Source organism: Aotus nancymaae, unplaced genomic scaffold (assembly GCF_030222135.1).
Source record: "Aotus nancymaae isolate 86718 unplaced genomic scaffold, 86718_ANA_hifiasm-v0.15.2.pri h1tg000058l, whole genome shotgun sequence".
Classification (NCBI taxonomy): domain Eukaryota; kingdom Metazoa; phylum Chordata; class Mammalia; order Primates; family Aotidae; genus Aotus; species Aotus nancymaae.
Window position 1 is genome coordinate 22,719,931 of NW_026988472.1, and position 20,709 is coordinate 22,740,639.

At 36.2% G+C, this 20,709-nt stretch overlaps 1 protein-coding gene across 1 annotated transcript in view; it reads right to left on the reverse strand.

The window, feature by feature from the left end:
* Positions 1-20,709, reverse strand: part of CFAP47 (cilia and flagella associated protein 47) — a 442,460-nt gene that overhangs the window by 140,375 nt on the left and 281,376 nt on the right. Inside the window, 3 exon segments of the mRNA XM_021669675.2 lie at positions 8,317-8,491; positions 11,334-11,560; positions 12,344-12,458. Coding sequence (XP_021525350.2) covers positions 8,317-8,491; positions 11,334-11,560; positions 12,344-12,458 — 517 coding nt within the window.

Sequence of the window (20,709 nt, forward strand, 5' to 3'; positions counted from 1 at the left end):
CATGATTTGACTTAAAGTGTATTTTTTAAAATAACATAGAACACAATCAAGCCTCGTTGTAGTTTGGTGCATGCAGAGTAAGAGGAAAGAATTTGGAATGAGCAGAAAACCAAAATGTTAGTAGGACATATATTTGCAACTAAACGAAGTACAAACTCTGACTATGAGAAGATAGGTATGCGAGGGCAGCAGGAAAAAGGCATATCCATCAAGTAACAGTTATCACTGGGGTTGTCTCAAATAAGAAGCAAGCTTAAAATAAAGCAAGTCACACAGAGAAAAGAAGAAATGGGTAAGGCTGGTATGAAAGAGGCCAATTCCACAATTAAGAAAGACCAGCCGTATGTGGTGGCTCACGCCTGTAATCCCAGCACTTTGGGAGGCTGAGGTGGGCAAATCATAAGTTCGAGACCAGCCTGGCCAACATAGTGAAACCCTGTCTCTACTAAAAAACTAAATACAAAAATTAGCCAGGCACAGTGGTGCATGCCTGTAGTTCCAGCTACTCGGGAGGCTGAGGCAGGAGAATTGCTTGAACCGGGGAGGCTGCAGTTGTCTCAAAAAAAAAAAAAAGAGAAAGAAAGAAAGACAGACAGACCCAGGATCCCTACGTTGAGGGAAAGATTCCTGTTTGTGGGGCTTAGGGCTATCCAGAACAACGATTGATGGCAGGAAGAGTGTACCAGTACTCAGGGAAGGAGCCTGGCAGCAACAAACCAGGCTTTTAAGAAATAAAGTAGAAACCTAGGCCTGAGTGCTGGGACAGACATGACAGAAGGAAATGTATCCCAAAGCTGGATCATGTTGAAACCACCTTTGCAAAAAGTGTAACTGAGAAAATAATGACAGTGAAAGAAATCTTATCTAACCAAGTCCATCTTACTTTTAACCTCCAAGCTGTCCTTGTTTATTCCTGGGCCTGAGCCAAACTAACTTTGGGAGGAACTTAGTTTATAGTTTAACTTTGAAACAAAGATGGTAACAGCTCTTTTCCAAAACAAACCCCCTTCCTGCCTGGAGATTAGCCTGCATTTACAGAACAAATCAGACAAAAGATTAGAAATTATGGCTTAGGAGTCATGCAATTGGAGGCTTTAAGATTATGAACCTCCCCATATGGCTCCTGGGGATAACAACTCTATTGTAAAACCCAAGATCAGTGATTGAGGTATTTTGTAGACTCTGTACTGGATGGATCTGCTGCCACGTGTCAGATGATAAACTGGCTCATCTGGTCCTGTGGCCTCTACCCAGGAACTGACTCAGTGCAAAGAGGATGACTTTGACCCTCTATGATTTTATCTCCATTCTGACCAATCAGCAATCCCTACTTCTCAAGCCCCTACCTGCCAAATTATCCTTAAAAACTCCGATCCTAGAATTACTGGGAAGACTGATTTGAGCAATAAAACACCTCGGATCTCCCATACAGCCAACTCTGCATAAATTAAATTCGATGTCTATTATAATTCCCCTATTTTGATAAATTGGCTCTGTCTAGGCAGGAGGCAAGGAGAACCCATTGGGTGGTTACAATGCAAATGAGGAGCCAGGGCTTACAGATCTAGCATCAGACTGGTACTCACTACACTGCAAGTATGACATGGGAGACTGGTGGTCAGAACAGATTGGTTTCTGGATCCCACTCCTGAGATAAAAATTGACTCAGGACCTGAGATGGAACATATCAACAGGGATGGTAGGGGGAAGGGAAAGAAATCAGAAATTTTCTACATTTAATGCTACTGACAATATAACTAGTAGACTTCTTTAAAATAACAGTGTGACAACATTTTAGTATGTGATACATTTTATGTGTTTCCTCCAATTTTTTTATGTGCTTCCTGCAATTCCTTTGTTGCCACCACCTCTAGCAACCTTAGCCACTTCTCTTTTTTTCCAGGTTCCTATGCTTGGGGGGACCTATATCTTGTGTCGGAAGCAATAGAGCCAACCCCTTGACTGCTGCTTTACAACCAAGCAGACCGGCTGCATGCTCAATTTCAGGCTCCTTTTGCCCTGGTAGAGCATGGAATCTGACACCTTAGCTAGAGAATGCCACCTTAAATGCTAGGGCCTTTAACTCCCCATGGAGTAAAGTTTAGCAGACAGGTACAAGAGACAAGGAGGTTAAACATGCAGATAAAATTCCTTTTATTTTCTCTCTCACATTGATTGCTCAAGCTTACTTTCCAGAGACACCTGCTGAGCAATCTGACGCATATACAGTCATGCACTATGGAACAGTTTTGGTCAACCACTGAGAGCAGGATATGATGGTGGTCCTATAAGACTATAATGGAGATGAAGAATTCCTATTTGCCTAGTGATGTCATAATGTCCTGCTGCAATGCATATTATGTGGTGATGCTGGTATAAACAAACCCACTGAGCTGCCAGTGTGATAAAAGTCTAGCACATACAATTATGTACAGTTCATAATACTTTTGTAATAAATTACCAGAATATATTTACCGTGGTAAATAATTATCAGACCGTATTGCTGATTTATGGACTTATTGTACTGTACATTTTCTTGTCACTTTAGGGTGTACTTCTTCTACTTATTTTAAAAAAAAATTAACAGTAAAATACTCTCAGGCAATTACTTCAGGAGGTATTTCAGAATACAATATTGTTATTATAGTTATTATAGGAGATGACAGCTCCATGCATGCTATTGCTCCTAAAGACCTTCCAGTATGGGACAAGATATGGAGGTGGAAGACGGTGATATTGATAATGCTGACTCTGTGTAGGCCTAGGGTACTGTGTGTGCTTGTGTCTTAGTTTTTAATAAAGTTTAAGAAGTAAAATAAAGTTTAAAATAAGTTTATAGAATAAAGATATAAAGAAAATATTTTTGTACAGCTATATGTTTGAGCTAAGTTTTATTACAAAAGTCAACAAGTTTAAAAAAATATTAAGAAGTTTATAAACCAAAAAAGTTATAGTTAGCCAAGATTCATTTATTACTATAGAAAAATTTAAAAAACAAACAGTGTAGCCTAAGTACACAGTGTTTATAATGTCTACAGGAATGTACAGTCATCTTCCAGGATTTCACATTCACTCACCACTCATTCACTGACTCACCTAGAGCAATTTCCAGTCCTATAAGTTCCATACATGGGAAGTGTCCTGTACAGGTGTATCTTTTCAAAAAATATTTTATATCCTGGGCCAGGCGCGCTGGCTCAAGTCTGTAATCCCAGCACTTTGGGAGGCCGAGGCGGGCGGATCACGAGGTCAAGAGATCGAGACCATCCTGGCCAACATGGTAAAACCCCGTCTCTACTTAAAAAAATACAAAAACAATTAGCTGGGTGTGGTGGTGCGCGCCTGTAGTCCCAGCTACCCGGGAGGCTGAGGCAGGAGAATTGCTTGAATCCAGGAGGCGGAGGTTGCAGTGAGCCAACATCACGCCACTGTACTCCAGCCTGGCGCCTGGCAACAGAGCAAGACTGCGTCTCAAAAAAAAAAAAATTATATCCTATTTGTACTGTACCTTTACTAGGTTTAGATATGTTTAGCTACACAAATAATTAGCATTGTGTTACAACTACTTACAGTATTTGGTACAGTAACTTGTTGTGCAGGTTTGTAGCCTCGGAGCAATAGGTTGTACCATATAGCCTAGACGACTAGTAAGTAGGCCATATCATCTAGGTTTGTGTAAGTACACTGTGATGTTCGTACAAAGATGAAACCACCTAACAAAGCATTTCTCAGAATGTATCCCCTTTGTTAAGCCATGCATGATTGTATTCACAGAGGTAAGTTGTGGATACTGAAACAACAGCTCATGTATCATGCATTGCTTTACATCCCATCCTTGTTACTATTTTTATCGTTCCACTCTCAGTGCCCTGAGTTTGCATCTCCCAAGTAAAGTATTCATGTTTAATTCTTGCTTAAGGTTTTATTTTCTAGGGGACTCAAACTAAGACAATTACTAGAGTAAGAATAAACAGCAGTGTGACATCAAATTCTGTGCAGCATCACATAATGGAAACAGAATAGAGAAAGACTTAGCAGGTTTTCTCAGTGTATTTACTCTAATTACTTAGTAGACTTGAGTGCTTACTCAGGAGACTTGATGTGATCTCCTACAAGGTCTGTGAAGACACGTAAGTTTCCTGGGCCTAACATTCTCCATTTTACAAATGGAGATGTTGTACCATGATGGCATTACGCTGTGTAAGCGGTGGTTCCCCAATTTATTCTAATATGCGGATTAACTACACAAGTGATCTGGGCAGGGAGAACTTTGATAATAAAGGTTCCTGCCTTCCTTCCAACCTGAGGATAATTCAGGTGGTCTAGAGTTGGGCCTGGAATATGTATTGTGTTGCAGGTACCCAGGTGCCACTGATGTACACCCAGGGTTGGTGACCACTGGCAAATAACAACCAAAAGTGAGCTGGAGTGGCTATGCTACAATTATAAATTGACTTTAAGTCAAAAAATGTTAAAAAAGCCAAAGAACATCATCATAGAATGATGAAAGGTTCCATTATTTAAGAAGATATAGCAATTAGAAATATATATAACCATAAAATAGAATCCTCAAATATATAAAATGTAATCCTCAAATATATAAAACACACACTGACAGAATTAAAGAAAGAAATAGGCCTTTTTATAATAATATATAATAATATGGAGGCTTCAATATCTCACTTTTGATCCAGTGGCATGATCTTGGCTCACTGCAACATCCGCCTCCTGGGTTCAAGCAATTCTTGTGTTTCAGCCACCCAAGTAGCCAGGATCACAGGCTTGTGCCAACATGCCCAGATAATTTTTGTGTTTTTATTGGAGACAAGGTTTCACCCTATTGGCCAGGCTGGTCTCAAACTCCTGGCCTCAAGCAATCCACCTGCCTTGGCCTCCCATGTATTGGAACTGTATGGGTGCACTTACATGCAGATTTTTTTCAACCAAATGCAGATCAAAAATACAGTGTCTATGGGCTGTGAAGCCGGTGTACACCCAAGGCTGAGTTTTGTTATCAGCGAGTTCTCTCAGATCCATTGTGGGACTTGAGTATGAGTGGATTTGAGTATACACAGGTGGTTCTGGAACAAATCCCCTGTGTATACCAAGGGATGACTGTACATATAGTATTAGTTACTGATATAAATATTTTCTACATATATACAATTACATTACATATTAAAAAAGTGTCATGGATGATTTACTGGTATGTCAGTCACCAATTTAACTGCTAATTATTAGTGAATATTTTAAAATTAGCGAAGTGAGAATAAGGTGGGAGAAGGGAGAGAAGGATAACAGTGTTCCTACAATACACTCTTCTAACATGTTCTGTCACATTAGAAGATCAATATTTAGATCAATATTTTGAATTAATCATTCTTCTTCTTCTTCCAAGAGAGAAGGAGCAGCAGAAGAAATTAGAGCTATGCAAAATACTAGAAACTGAAGTCATAACACTTAGGAACGAGGGTTTGAGCTCCGTATTAAGTGATCAGCAAAACCAGCCCAAAGCATTTTGTTTGAGTGTTTTGGCAAATATTGCTCATATAGGACCCTCTATATTGAGGAAGTGATTTGGATAATCACTAGTGGATAACAGCAGTTTTCTTGCTTAGCTATGCTATTTAAGGCCAATAAAGCTCTGTCTGTCCATAAATTTCAACATCCCGGAAACCAAATGCAGAGGGGATTGTAAGTCAGTATCTACACCCAGGTTCAATTCTGAGTTTTGAGAGGCGTGAGGTTGTCACAACTTGTGGGAGGGGCCTTCTAAAAGAGCAATAATGTAAAATTACAAATATAAAAGTAGGTATAGGGACTAGGAAAGGGGGTCAAAAAAGTAAAGAATTATAAAGCTTCTGCTTCTTTGGTATCATAGTTAATCTGTCCCTAAAATCACTAAATGTTTCAGTAAAGACTGATAGACAACATTAATATGAGAGGAAAGAAAGTCATTTTTTAATACCTTAAAACTAGCTTCTTTTGATGAGTTTAGAAGTTCAAGTGATCATAAATATGGCCCTACTTCTACCCTTCTTCTGCCATTGGGGGAACACTGGGCTATCCCGTGTTCTTTAGATGAATTCTTTTCATGTGTTTCTTTCTCCATGCCACCAACTTAAAAAAAAAAGTTTTGTTTCCATATTACCATATTTATTGCCAGGAATTTGCTTATTTATTCTCCTCAAATCAGTTTATACCATAAAAATATGTTTTCTAAACACATAACTCTAATCTTCTAAGGCACAAATTCTAATAGAATTCCATTTATTAAAGTTACAACACTTGCATCCCATTACTTTTCATTACTCAAGTCCACCTCTGAACAGCAGAATGCACAGAGTTTAGGGTATGCTTTTTATTCCATTTGTTACTATCCTGAGTTATAATATCCTTTTTCTGAAAGTTTCCTAATATCCTTCTTCTTAAACTTACTTCATTTAAATGCCTGTTTAAGACAGTGAAAACAGAAACACAGGATGAAAAGATCCCTTTATAAATTCAGCTGCACAGAAAATCGAGTTAGACGTAAACTATGATAAGGCAAATACATTTATAAAGTTTTATGCATGATCATTCAAAATTATTTGCCATTTTATTTTTTCATATTTTGACAGTAATCTGTCCAAAATAGATAATAGTTGATATGAAAGAAAAAATCAGCCTTAGAAAAATATCTGATTGAACAGATTTTTAAATATAAATAACTTCACACTTACTTACAATTAAAAACTATTTATGACACAGTCTTCACGAGTGTTTAGTAAAGCTATACTTTGAGTTTTAAGTCAATTCTATGCTGATTATCCTTGATTATATATTTTCTCAAAGTGAAATGCTTTAAAATTTGAATTATCCTAGTCAACTGTATTCTTAATTTTATTTATAAATATATTCTATATGTGTCTATATATAACACTTATCTCATTGTATTATAAGAGCTACTTATCTATGAGTTCACCAAAGGAAAGAATATGGAATTTTTATCATTTTGCCTAGGGAAATTGATGCTCAACATTGTCGATGAATGAATGGCTGGATAAATACATTCACAATTCTCTCTGTGTTTTAAAGTAGATGCAACTTTATCCAATCATCTCAAAAGGGATTGAAAAGTTACTAAAACAAGTTATTCATTGAAAATTTTAATAGCACATTGAAAAGCTGAAGTTAATAAAGATTTTTAAAAGACAATGACTTATGATGAGGGGTCTCAGACTCATTGCTGGTAAGACAAATATCCCCTCGCAGTTGTTTGGCTGGCTCAGGTTATTTTTACTTTTACTTTTTGAATGTGAATGTTTAGACAGGGCATCTACTCTCTAGTTCACCATAGGATCTATCATCCCTACTGCCTTAGATCAGATCTAACTCTTGATTCCTTGTTACTTGCATGGCCACTTAGCATTTGAGTCTGAGATCTCAGTTCTCCTAGGGACGGAAAGTAAACAGACTATCTTCTAATTTATAAATTGTAACCACCATTTCAGGCTTACAAATATTTTGTAGCTAACACAAATCCATACTAGAATAACAAATGAAGATTTAACAAAACCAAATTTAGCAAAAGCATAAGTGAGAATCCATGATACTGGAATAATGGAACATTCTAGGAATACCCTTAGTGAATAAATTACATTCCTACTATTATCCAGCTGTTTGAAAAGAACTGAAATGAAAAAGAAAGGTAATTTTGAGTAGATAAAAATATTTAGTCACTTATGTATGTCTTATCACTTGTATTTAGTAATGCTAGTGTATCAGTATTCACATTAAATTTATATTACATCTTACTGATCATGGCAACAGAATAAAGGGGTACCAGGAGATCAAAATTAAGTATAGTACTCAACTAATAAAAACCCTGATCCAGATCAAAGATGAATTACTCACAAATGACACAGTCTTCTCCTCTGATACCCTCTAGCAATCAACATCTTTCCTATCTAAGCCACAACTTCGGCACAACTTCTGTAACCAAGTTCACTCTTAAAGCAAGAACTCACCTTCCTCAAAGTGCACTTATTGTCTTTATAGGTTACTACTCTTTAACAAATTTGCAAGTCTGCAAATTTCATTCCCAGTAATTTGGCACCCAAATTCACCACATAATTTAGATTATCGTGATGTAATATGTTAATTGTAATGCAAAGCATCATTTAATAATTGGTATTTACTTTGCTGAAATTCTTCCGTTATATTATGAACACTTTGTCAGTAAAAGTGTAATCTTTTTTTGCCTCAACTATGAAGTGAATACATCACCATTCCTGGAACACTATTAGGTCTTTCAGTCCACACATTACTGATTACCTCTTTCTTTTGCAGGTTTAATTCCTTGAGATTTAGTCAATTTAGTTTGAGGTTTTGGAATCTGAGGAATGTAGATTTTCTTGGGGATACGAAAATATTCTGGAAGGCTCACTTCTGTTGTGTATGAAACTGTCTTAGGCTGCTTCAACTTTGAGGCATGAAAGAGCTTAAGAGTCTGTGAACAAACAGTAAAATTAGAAAGTAATTTTCTTAACTTTTACCTCCAAAACACAAAAGACAGCATTATGTATTTAGACTACACTTTTGGGAAAAAATCCACCAAGGATTGAATTTGATCATTTCATTATTTATATTTAATTGGTGGAAAATAGTACAAACACATTTCAGAGAACCAATGGAGTCCTCTTTTACTGAGAGATGGCCAATGCCCCCTGTGCTAATGCTTTCAGTGTTGAGAAATTCATTGCCTTTGGAGGAAATCATTCCACTGCTGACCAGTATTTGAGAAAGTGCTTTTCTCCTTGAGTTGAAACCTGTACTCCTTCACATCTATCCACTAGATACATCAGATACATTCTTATTAGTAGTACAGACTGAGGCCTCCTATTTCACTAATGACAATTTTATAAATTTATAAAAACAACTGGTCCCATCCCTCCACAGATGTTCAAAAGCCCTCTTACCTAGGTTTGTTATTTTTAGTCCCTAAATGATCATTCCTATAATGGAGGTCACAACAGCTCACCTCCATGTATATGCTCCTCTAGACACAATTTAGTTCAATACTATTTTTCATAAAATGGGACACTTAATATAAACCCAGATCTCTAACTGTAAGTGAAGCAAATTAAAAGTGACTTTTGTTTCTTTAGGCATATTTTCAATTCAACTAAACAACGACAAGGCTCATATCATACATAAAATGTCAAAGGACAGACAAAAACGTGTGAGAAAAGTTCTTAAGATTCTAGGATTTCACAGTCTGAGAGGAGAAACAGGTAAACATAAAAGTAAACCTAATAAAAACATAATTGATTAAATGCAATAATAAACACATATGCTGCATTCCAAGGAAACAGCTTAAGGAAGAGTGAGAAAGAAACTTTGTATATGCATACACGATGAAAAGGCTATTTGAGGACAAAATACCCCTCTCTCAACAATTTGCAATTTAAATAAAATGTTTTGACAAGAGGTAATAATGAAGAAAATGAATTGAAAAAGAAAATGAGGGGCATTATGACAGGATTAAATTTTGAAATGACAACTAATTAAAAAGTTTTAATGTAAAAGTGTACTCAAAGTTGAACATGAACGTTCTAAACTTTAATGTTCTATATCAGAATTAAGTGGTTTGGTTTGAGTTAAAGAAAACCATCAACTTCTTAGAAGCACAGTATAGTCAAGAAAGTATGAAAGTCTCAGGCTTTAACATATTTGAGCCAATCAGTACTTCAATATCCAGGTCATTTAAAAAATATTATCACCAATTGTTAGATTAGGTTGCAATTAGGCTGTATTGATTCTAGCATTCTGACAAATAAAAAAAATAATTTCTACAGTGCCAAATATTTTGATATATATAAATGAAGATAAATCTTAAACAACAATGTATATAAAAATGTGTATAAATTGCCAAAACAGAACCTCACTAATAGCTTTTTTTTTTTGAGACGGAGATTCGGTCTTATCACTCAGGTTGGAGTGCAACGGTGTGATCTTGGCCCACTGCAACCTCCGCCCCCGGGTTCAAGCAATTCTCCTGTCTCAGCCTCCTGAGTAGGTGAGACTACAGGCGCATGCCACCACGCTTGGCTGTTTTTTGTTTGTTTGTTTTTGTATTTTTAGTGGAGACCAGGTTTCACCATATTGGTCATGCTGGTCTTGAACTCCTGACCTCAGTTGATCCACCTACCTTGGCCTCCCAAAGTTCTGGGATTACAGGCATGAGCCACCACTCCTGGCCAGTAATAGCACTTTAACAGAGTCCTGAAGTAACTGAGAGAGGCAGCCCACCAATGTGTAGGGAAAAATAACAGAGGAAGTTCAAAGGCCATGAGGAAGACACCTGGCATGTTTGAAGAAAAGCAAGTAGGCATGTGCTGAGGGAGTGGTCTTAGAGAATGGACTCCAGCAGTAAAGGTGAGATAAAGGAAGGAAGCGGAACTGATGGACTCTCACATGACAGGTCATGTGGGTCATTCAAAGGATATGGGCTTTTATCAAACATTAGCTGGAAAGGCAGTAGAAGAAAATGCAGACAGGAGCAACATGAGCAGGCTTGCATTTACAAGAATCACTTTGGCTGCTCTGTAAGAATAGACTGTACCTAATTTCAATCACAAAAATAGGTTGTACCTTATTTTAACCTGTAATGATAGAGTCTATAGTAATAGTTAACAGTAATAGTAGTGAACTATTACTATAGAGTAGTAATAATAACCACCTCAACACCATGCATAAAGAGTGCACTTGCAATATATATGAAGTAAGCATTTTGCATAATATTATTTCAGTTTTTACAAATTACCAATATGTCCATATAAAAAATATAAAAATTGAGGCTTGCGAAGGTTTAAATAGCCAGCCCACAGTCATATAGCTGGACAGGGTTTGACTGAATTCTCAGCCTGGTAATCTGACACCAGAGATGATTCTACCTGGGTACATAGCAAAATATCCTGGGCAACTTTTAGAGGATATTCCTACCTACATGCTCCTAATGATTCATATTTAATTGTTCTTGAGTGGGGCTTGGGTATGGGCATTATTTTAAGTTCTCCGGGACACTCCAACGTGCAAACAGAAATGACAAGTACTGTGAATTAAGACTACACTACAATGCCTCAAATTATATAGAATGCTTTGTTTCAGATTCATTATTTAATGAAGTATAAAGGAAAAAATGGCAACTGAGCCATCTTTCAGTGTTCATTGCTTTTCCTTCTAAAAATGTTATTTAACCAAAATAACATTTTAAATAGTAATAGCTTGTAGCTCTGTATATTTCTAAAGAGAGATTAATTGAAATGAATCATCTACTTCTCCATTCCCACCTCAATCTTAGTCAGCCCCAGGAGGGCAATGACCATGCGGACACTACTGCTCTCTAGAGTGCCTGTGATCAACCGTCGCTCATACTCAATACTTGACATCTGTCGCTGCGCTGCAAAAGCCAAAGCCTTTTCCTTGGCTTCATTAGTCATCGGCAATTGAAGGTCCACATTCAGGATTTCATGGAGTTTGCATTTCAAATATAGAACTGGATCTTCCTTATTAGTGCCTGGGGGAAGAAAAAAAATATTAATGAATACGATGAACATTTATACCCTTGACATTGTTATCCAGGATGGACTTGGGATGTTTGACATATAAAATTGCAGTTATAGTCTTTATTAAACAGAGTAAAAATACTGCATAGGACATGTCTATTAGTTGTAATTCAGTAATGAAAGAGAAAGTCTTCAGGAATTAAAGATTACTGGTATTCTCCAAGAGATCTAGTCAGATGATTCTTCCATAGAAACATCATCAACATGCTCAAAAATTCAGTGATCACTGTGTTCCTTCCTATCAGTGATAGGTAGGGGGAGAGTAGGCATAAATGTGGGGAAAAAAAAGACACCTGTCAAAAACTGGCAAGAACTGCCATTTTCTTTCACTGACATTTTAATGCTTAATTCCTTAAAGAACAATAATCAAGAACTGGAGGCCAGGGCAAAATTTCAGGTTATGTAACAATATGTAGAGGTTTTTGAGAGTGTAGTAATTTGCAGATTATTTGAGAAACAGAAAGTTTTGCCAAGTAAATATTTTGTATGCCAAATTCCAATATTTAGCTTAGCTTAAGATTGGAAAACGGTAACTTAAAAAATTACCATTGAAATTTTTTTAGCTGCTTAAATGGTGCTCTATTTCATGGATGCTGATGCAATAAAGTTAAAAGAGACCTTTCAAAATCTAAACACATAGAAGAGAAGCTTGCTATGAAGATGCTTAGGTAACTATATGAGGAACAGTCCATTCCTCAACATTATAAATGAAATAAAACACATGTGTACTCTACCTTCTTTTGGAGTACTGCTGTAATCAACTGAACTTGAAGAATAATTCACTGGAAGGAAACTGGAAGGCAAAGGGATCATGCCTTTTCCTTCTGCAACATATATTAATTGTCCAATCTAAAACATAAGACATTATAATGTTAAATTTTAAAATCTCTCATAAAAATAAAACTTTTTCTGCTATAAGGGAAATCTGTATACTATGAGAACTACCATGCATTGTGTTTTTATAAGCAACATAGCCTATAAATGGATAAACAAAGGTAAGGCACAAATATAGTTCAACCATAGTATGGGAGAAACTTTGCCTGCAACCAGAACACAGGGATTGCTTAAGGTTGTCCCAGGATCTCACTGACAGCAATTGATCTTCCCAAATATCCTCGGGCAACTGTTGTCTTAAAATGAACAAACAAGCAAGAACATTTTTCCTTTAGTCTATAACTTATTATTGGAGAAGAGTGACATCAGTTTTGCCCGGCATCCAAGTCTCCAAAAGTCTATTTTTTAAAGCGCAAGTTTTCAAAATGAACATGGAAAAGTCTAAATTTTTTTTTAGAAAAAATAATTAGACAAGAAGTATAATTACATTATAACTTTTAAAAGCCTATTATAAATAAAGGCTTAAGAAAGAAAAGAATCTTTTATTTGACGAATGAAAATCCCCTTTAATTATCAGTCCTACAGAGGCTTTAAAATGTGACAGCAGTTGAGTTTCAAATCCCCTTAAGCTAAATAATTACTTCTTGCGGCCACTTCATGTGTGGCCTCTACACTAACTGAAGCCAAGTAGCTCTAAAATGCCATATGCTAGAAACCATAACTCATATTCTATAGTTCAAACAAAGTATAGTCAATCACTAGCCAATATTATTTCTGTAAATCAGGGAGAATTCCTGTCAAACACCTTTGTATCAGTCATTCTTGTCCCTTTTTGCCTTTAAAACTCTGTTTATAACAAAGGCTAAAGGGATCACTACCCAAGGCAACCTGGAAGTAAGTCATTTGCAGCTGTACTCAACCTTGGCCCAAATAACCTCTCTATATTAACGTTGCCTCAATTTCTGTCTTTAGACCAATAGGCTAAAGAGATAAGGCAAAAACAAAAGCAGGAATAATGTAAGGGCAGCAACATGATATAGTGAAAGATCAGTAGAGTTGGACATGCCCGGTTTTAATTGGCACTGCCATTTATTAACTACTAGGCTACAAGCAAATTTACTAAACCTCTGAAATCCAGTTTCCTCCTATGTCATATGGGATGACCAGTACCTTAATTTTAGAAACCTAGAGTTTAAATAAAAAGGAATAGGAGACAGGGAGTCTCAAGAGACATATGCAATCACAATGGTTGAAACTTATTTAGATCCTGATTCACACAAAGAATCTTAAAATGAAATGACAGAAAAAACATACAAACAACTATAAGACAATTGGAGAAATCTGAAAACTGCTTGGACATTTGATGATATTAAGAAAAATTTTACCGTATTTTTAATAGCAATGATATCTTTGGCAGTGTCAAAAAAAAAAACCTTTTTGTTGTATAAACACTTACTGAATTGCCATGAATAAAATTCTATGATGACTAGGATTTGCTTAATTATAATCATGAAACATCTAGATACATGATGTAAACCAAAAATAAAATTCTAAGACCCCAACTAACTAAATAGATCCCTGTCACCAGCCAAAGGCATTCCAAAGTTAACCTGACAAATTTGTTCAGGCCATGATGGGAAGTGGGGGAGTCCAAACATGCCTCATTATACCTTCCTCTCCTTGGAATTCAGGCACAGCTGACCAGCATTAACATTACAACAGAGACCTTAAGACCGACAAAACAGACCCTTTCTACAGGAAGGAATTAACATGAAATAGCAGGCCCTGAAAGAAATCAAAGTATTTTATCTCAAAATAGATTTCCTTGACATTTTCAAATGACCCTGCAAAGCTGTCACTTATGGGGAAAATCTACATTCTGTAAAGAATCTCCTTCTCCTGTCTGGTCTTTTTCCTGATCCAGGAGAGAATTAACCAAAGAGTTTGGCATTTTCTTAAGTCTGATAAGAATATTTTACTATCTACTCCTTCTGAAGCCTGCTATCTGAAGACTTCATCTGTATAATAAGAATCTTGGTCTCCACAACCCAGTATATTAACCAACACTCTCTCTTCCACGTATTCCAGGTCTTCAGATATACTCTTTCAACCAACTGCCAATCAGAAAATCACTGAATCCTATGACCTGGAAGTTCCCACTTTGTGTTGTCCTGCTTTCTGGACAGAACCAATGTATATCTTAGATGTATTGATTGATGCCTTATGTCTCTATAAAATGTATAAGACCAAGCTGTATCCTGACTACCTAGGGCACATGTTCTCAGGATCTCCTGGGACTGTGTCATAGGCTATGGTGACTCTCATTCATCTCAGAATAAATCTCCCTAAATATTTTAGAGTTTGACTCTTTTTGTCAACAATGATATAAAGGTAAATTGATCATGCAAAAAATATGTATTCTAAAACATTACAAATATAGATAACAAATGAAACAGAAATTAAAAATTAATCTATAAATAATATAAGAATGAACAATTTCTCACTGTGAGGTCTATTTTTGATAGCTTTGTTATCCTCCCATTAGGATTTGTTTATAATTCATTTGGTGGTCTACTGCTATATAATAACATTCCATAAAATTTTATTAATTAAGATCCATAGTTATCTATAGTTCATTCTGGAAAAAGGAATATGAAAAACTTTAAATGTTTTATCATTTAAGTCTATATACTTCTAGCAATAAATAGTACATTATACTCAAGTTTCATCGAGCACATTTTCTTAAGCAGCCACATACTTTACAAGCAAAAATCCAAGCTAGCCATTTGAAATGTGATTTGTGTGTTTGTGTGTTTGTATGTGTTTCAGTACAAATACAACTGAATGATCAACGAACTAATGACATAAAATTTTCAGTAATTCAAGTAGGAGAAAAATGTATCAGTTCAACAAAGTAAGGACTGAAGGAAACAAGATATCTTTTTTACTTTAACATTTTTGCCATCCTTAGATAACTAGGTAATTTAGGTAATTAGATAACTAATTTCCTAAAAATTTGTTGTTTTATCAAAAATAAAATATACGTAAGCAATTAGACTCAGTGAATGTAGAGTTATTATAATTACCTGTTTGTTTTGATGTATGTCCAATAAAACCTGAACTAGAGCTTGACTACCATGTGAAAATGAATACCAACCTTTGGGAGTCAATTTAAAAGGAGCAAATTGCTATTTGCCAGAATATTTTCCTCAAATATAAATTATAAACATCTTCTCAGCCACTGATTAATTAGAATATTATTAACTAGGACTCCACTCAATTTCCATTAAATTCTATATCTTATACACACAGTATGTTACCATTTCTCCAAAAATTATTTTGTCTAACTTGTTCAATTTCAATTTTTTTATTAAAAAATTTATTAAAAATTCTTTTTTTATTAAAAAATCACTTAATATAATCAAAAATAATGCTTATCTTGCCTGTGTCAGATAATCTCTACTGTAATTTAATTATTTGCTTCCACTTTTTCTTGGAATAAAAGTAGACCATGAAAGGCACAGAAATGCAATAAAGAGCTGTTTTAAAGTAGAAAATCCCCTCATATTCCAAATCTAGAAACTTTGACAAGGGAAATGAAATTAGCTGACACATAGCAGACATTTCTCATCCTGAGCTGTTCTAATAATCACCTATACAAGTTTTTTTCCTGCTTTTAATTTCATAACATCCATTTGGCATGCTTAACTAGAAATATATTTTCCAGAAAAATGCCAAAGCTCATTGTCAATTATAAGAAACTTTTAAAGAAGATATTTTGTTCTTCTTGTGTATCTAGTTAAATGCAGTCTTCAAATAGCACAGTCACATGCAAATTTGCAAGAAGACCAGCTGTTAATTACCCAGAAAAGAGGGATACAAATACTGAATTGGCATGAAAGTTTTAATCCCAGCTCTGCCACTAATTAGCTGGGTAACCTTGGACAAGTCATGGATGCCCTCCAGATACAAATAACCTCAGTCTTCAAAAAACAAGTGCATTTACCTAGACACAAAATCTCCATGATTTTTCATAGATATTAAACCATATTTATTCTCTTTATCTTGGGTTTGGATCTTTCCTGTTTTGTGATTCATTTATTTGAGATGGCTGAGCAATATTATATTATTTTGATGGCTAAATAGGCACATGGAAGTTAAGCTAAAATTCTAAAATGTTAAATTCCATATGCTAAAGACAGATCATTAATCATTATAGGTCACTATTTGACTATCAAAATTATAATATTAACCTGATTAGTAAGAATAATCATTGTTATTCAAAAATTATATTTTTATAGAATAATTTATAATAATTAAGAGAGTGAGCTAGGAGCTAGGAAACTCAGTGAGGGTGAGAAGGTTTATGAAGATATTTGTATATCTGCACTAAAAGTTCAATTTTCTTAACAAAATTTTGACACAATATTAATTGCATGCCTTAGAGATTATTCCACAAACATTTTGAGAAGATAAAATATATTTAAATGACATAAAGTATGAATAGCTTGTTTAATAAAAATCAGTGCTATGTTTTAGGACATTATTTCCTCAAAAACCTGAAAGCTGTCCTTAGACTTTAGAAGTCATTGTGGCAATGAAATCTACAGTTTCTCTTTCCTTTAATCTCAACCTTTTTCAGAACCATTTCACTCAAATTTGTCACCAATTTGCTCTGCAAGTGAATGAAAACTTCCTTCAAGTGTGAACATCACTCAAACTGTCATTAAGTTTGATCTTTATAGCAACATAAACTGTGGTCCTTGGAATCACTTGCTAGAATTACAGAGGGAATAGCCAAGGACAGTATAGAAAGAAGGTATGCGAAGCAGTGTAACCCAGTACAAAAGTCTCCCAGCCCATCTCCCTACCTCCAGTTCCTTTCTCCAACCTGTAATCTACTACCTGATTTGGCAATAAACATGCTTTCTAAAACAGAGACAAAATCAAACCCTGCCTATGCTTCCACTGGATTCCTGCTTTCAATAATAATTACAATGATTATAAATAATTCAACTTAAAATTTACTGCCCTACACAGTATCAGTCTGATTTAACCATCCCACCCATTTTCTATCACTTCCAAAAAACCATTCTCAGAATAATTAATCCATGCATCAATGAGATTTCATACTTAGCTGTTTTGCTGTGTTCTTAGAATCTTAGCACACATATCTCATGCCCATCCTCTTTGTCTTATTGGCAACTCATCCTTCTTGATCAAAATCCTGTATTAATTATTTATCCCTGTCTTCACTATCATACAGAAATAAATTCTTCCTTCTTTCCAGAAATTGTCACAATCTGTCTAACTATTTTTAGAAATTAGTGGACATGTTTCAGGACACTATGTATACTAGCAAAGAGTATGCCTTGCATGGGGGCATTCTGTCAAGGGCAAGGATGTCTCATCACAAAGTGGCATCCACTGAGTAAGAGAGGCATTTTTCTAATTCACCGGACTGTGTCATATGTTCAGTAAGCTTCTCTCATCTACCGGGAAGAGGCAGCTTTACTTCAAATTCATGCAAAGTTTCTGTGTGAGGTAGGCCAGCCCTATCAAGTTTGCCTTCTCCGCTGGTAGTATAGTTTGGCTCTGTGTCCCCACCCAAATATCATCTTGAATTGTATTTCCCAAAGTTGGAGGTGGGGTCTGGTAGGAGGTCATTAGATTATGGGGGTGGTTCCTAATGGTTTAAAACCATTCCTATAGTGCTGTCTCATGATAGAGTTCTCCCAAGATCTGGTTGTTTCCAAGTGTGTAGCACCTCCCCCTTCACTCTCTTTCTTTCTCTCTCTCCTGCCGGCCATATGAAGACATGCTTGTTTCCCCTTTTCCTTCTGCCACAATTGGAAGTCTCCTGTGGCCTCCCCAGAAGCAGAAGGCGACAGCCCACAGACCATGAATCAATTAAACCTCTTTTCTTTATAAATTACCCAGTCTCGAGTAGTTCTTTATAGTAGTGTGAGAATAGATTAATACAGAAAATTGGTACCAGAATTGGGGTATTGCCACAAAGATACCTGCAAATGTGGAAGTGACTTTTGAACTGGGTAATAGGCAGAGGTTGGAACCATTTGGAGGGCTCAGAAGAAGACAGAAAGATGAGAGAAAGTTTGGAACATCACAGAGACTTGTTGAATGGTTGTGAGCAAGTGCTGACCAGTGCAAGAATGCACTAATACACCTGGATGTGAGTCTCTTGAGTGCAGGGATCATGGCCTTTGCATATGTTCACTCTCTTCCTAGAAAACTGGCTGCATACTGTTGGTGAATTAAACTATGTTGGGAAGAATGAGCAGCATAATAAAATGAAATTATTGAAGTCCAGCTTGAAGGATGTAAACTTTAAACTTCACAGTTTAATGTAGTGATTCTCTATATTCTACAACTTCCTTTTAGAATGAGAGGGTCCATTAAATAGTATTGATTTTGGAAAAAAGAAATCACTGTTTCCTCAACTGTGGCATGTCATGTGAGGTGATATTCCCTAGAGCTAAAATGTTGGTACCACAGGCATGTGGACTCTTTACAGTCTATCTGAGAGCACCGTTGATAAGGAACCCAGAGGTAGACCAAAAATATATAACTGCCAGGTACAAAATTCTAATTTTCAGATTTTCTCTTCATGTTTATCTTGAAAAAGTCTGCACTGCTTATTGTAGGATGAGGGTTTTCTAGTTAATAGGAGAAAGGAGGGTGGCTGAAGAGCAAAAAGGCCTTGCAGTGTGAAGGTAGCTGAGAATCTTTGTAACTTTGTGACTATATGCCACATTGACAGAGACTTCAAGGTTGACATAACCTACCCCCATATTGGCACCAGGCATTATGAAGTTAAAAACTGCCTCAAAGTATTTATAGGTCAAATGGGATTTCGTCTTGCCTATGTTTCCCCGGGAACTCAGGGGTGTGACCTGTGGGGAGGAGTGTAGTTATCCTCATTTCCCTCAAAAAAGAAAAACAGTTGTGACAAATTGAATTTAAAAAATCAAAAGACAAATGAAATAGGGCTTGCCATTATAAATCATGTAAAATAAAATGAAAGCATCCTCAAGTAATAATTCCTCAAGCTACAAATATATCTTTCATAAAACTCAAGTTAGTCTGCTTAAATATAAAATCACACAAAGATTTTAACATAATATAATATTTTTACCTTCACATTTAATAAACAAGCAAAATCAGTACTGTTAAATTCTGTATTAATGTTGTAAACATTAATTATAATTGAAAAAAGTTGCAGATTCTTGGAAAATATTTAAATATATGCACATTAGAGACTGCCAACTTAATCTCTGCATCACTAGACACAGGAAGATATAAAAGATTGAAAGAGAATGAAATGACTGGTAGTGGAAAAAATCAGACAAGTGGCCCTATTGATTTATGTAAATATGTGAGAGATGGCCAAAGTGACATTTAATATACTTAACAAATGGTGCTTAATAGCTTTAGGCTAAAGTTGCTATACACCGTAAATCAACAAGAAAGCCTTCCAGGGTCTTCTACCTGGGAGTGGACATGCTTTCCCTGTTAACCTCCAACTTGACTTGGCAAGGCTGAAACTCACTTAGTATATGGCACCCTGGTGTGAGGCCGACCAATTTACATAAGTTTCTGGGATGCTGACTCCCCTTCTGGCTTCTTCAATTCAGCAATGCCTGGACTTCAGTCTCAATTTGTTCTAACCAAGGTTTGTAAACAGAACAAAAAAGGCCAGAAGATAAATCCACCAGGTGGAAGGGAAGCTCTGGGTCAAGTCAATTAGAAACACTGAATGTTTTTTGGGAGGAGACTGGCTATACCACAGCAAATGGCTGCAAGTGTAACCCACTGATAACTCAGCACCCAGGTCAGGCATCCTGTTTGATGCGCTTGCCTCCCTTACACAGGCCAGCTCAGCAATGCCAAGTGGTTTACTGCATAAAAACCCAGGATCAGACAGAGTAGATGTTCACCTGCTGAACACCACAGTGAAGACAGAACCCCAAGGTTTTATCAATACATCATTGTGTGTTTTGCAATGTCTGTGTGCTTTGTAAAGGGGTCTGTAACCGTCCCCCCAACAAAAAGGTACAATTCACCAGGGACTGGGCCCTGATTCTGCCTGAAATTCCTCCACCCAATTTGCCCCATTCCACTTTGGAGCAAAAATTTTTTTTGGCTTCCTAGCATTTGATAGCATGAATTTTCATGGCTTTCATAGGTTTTCCCCTTAGTTTAGAATTTCTGCTGGGCACAGTGGCTCACGGCCTGTAATCCCAGC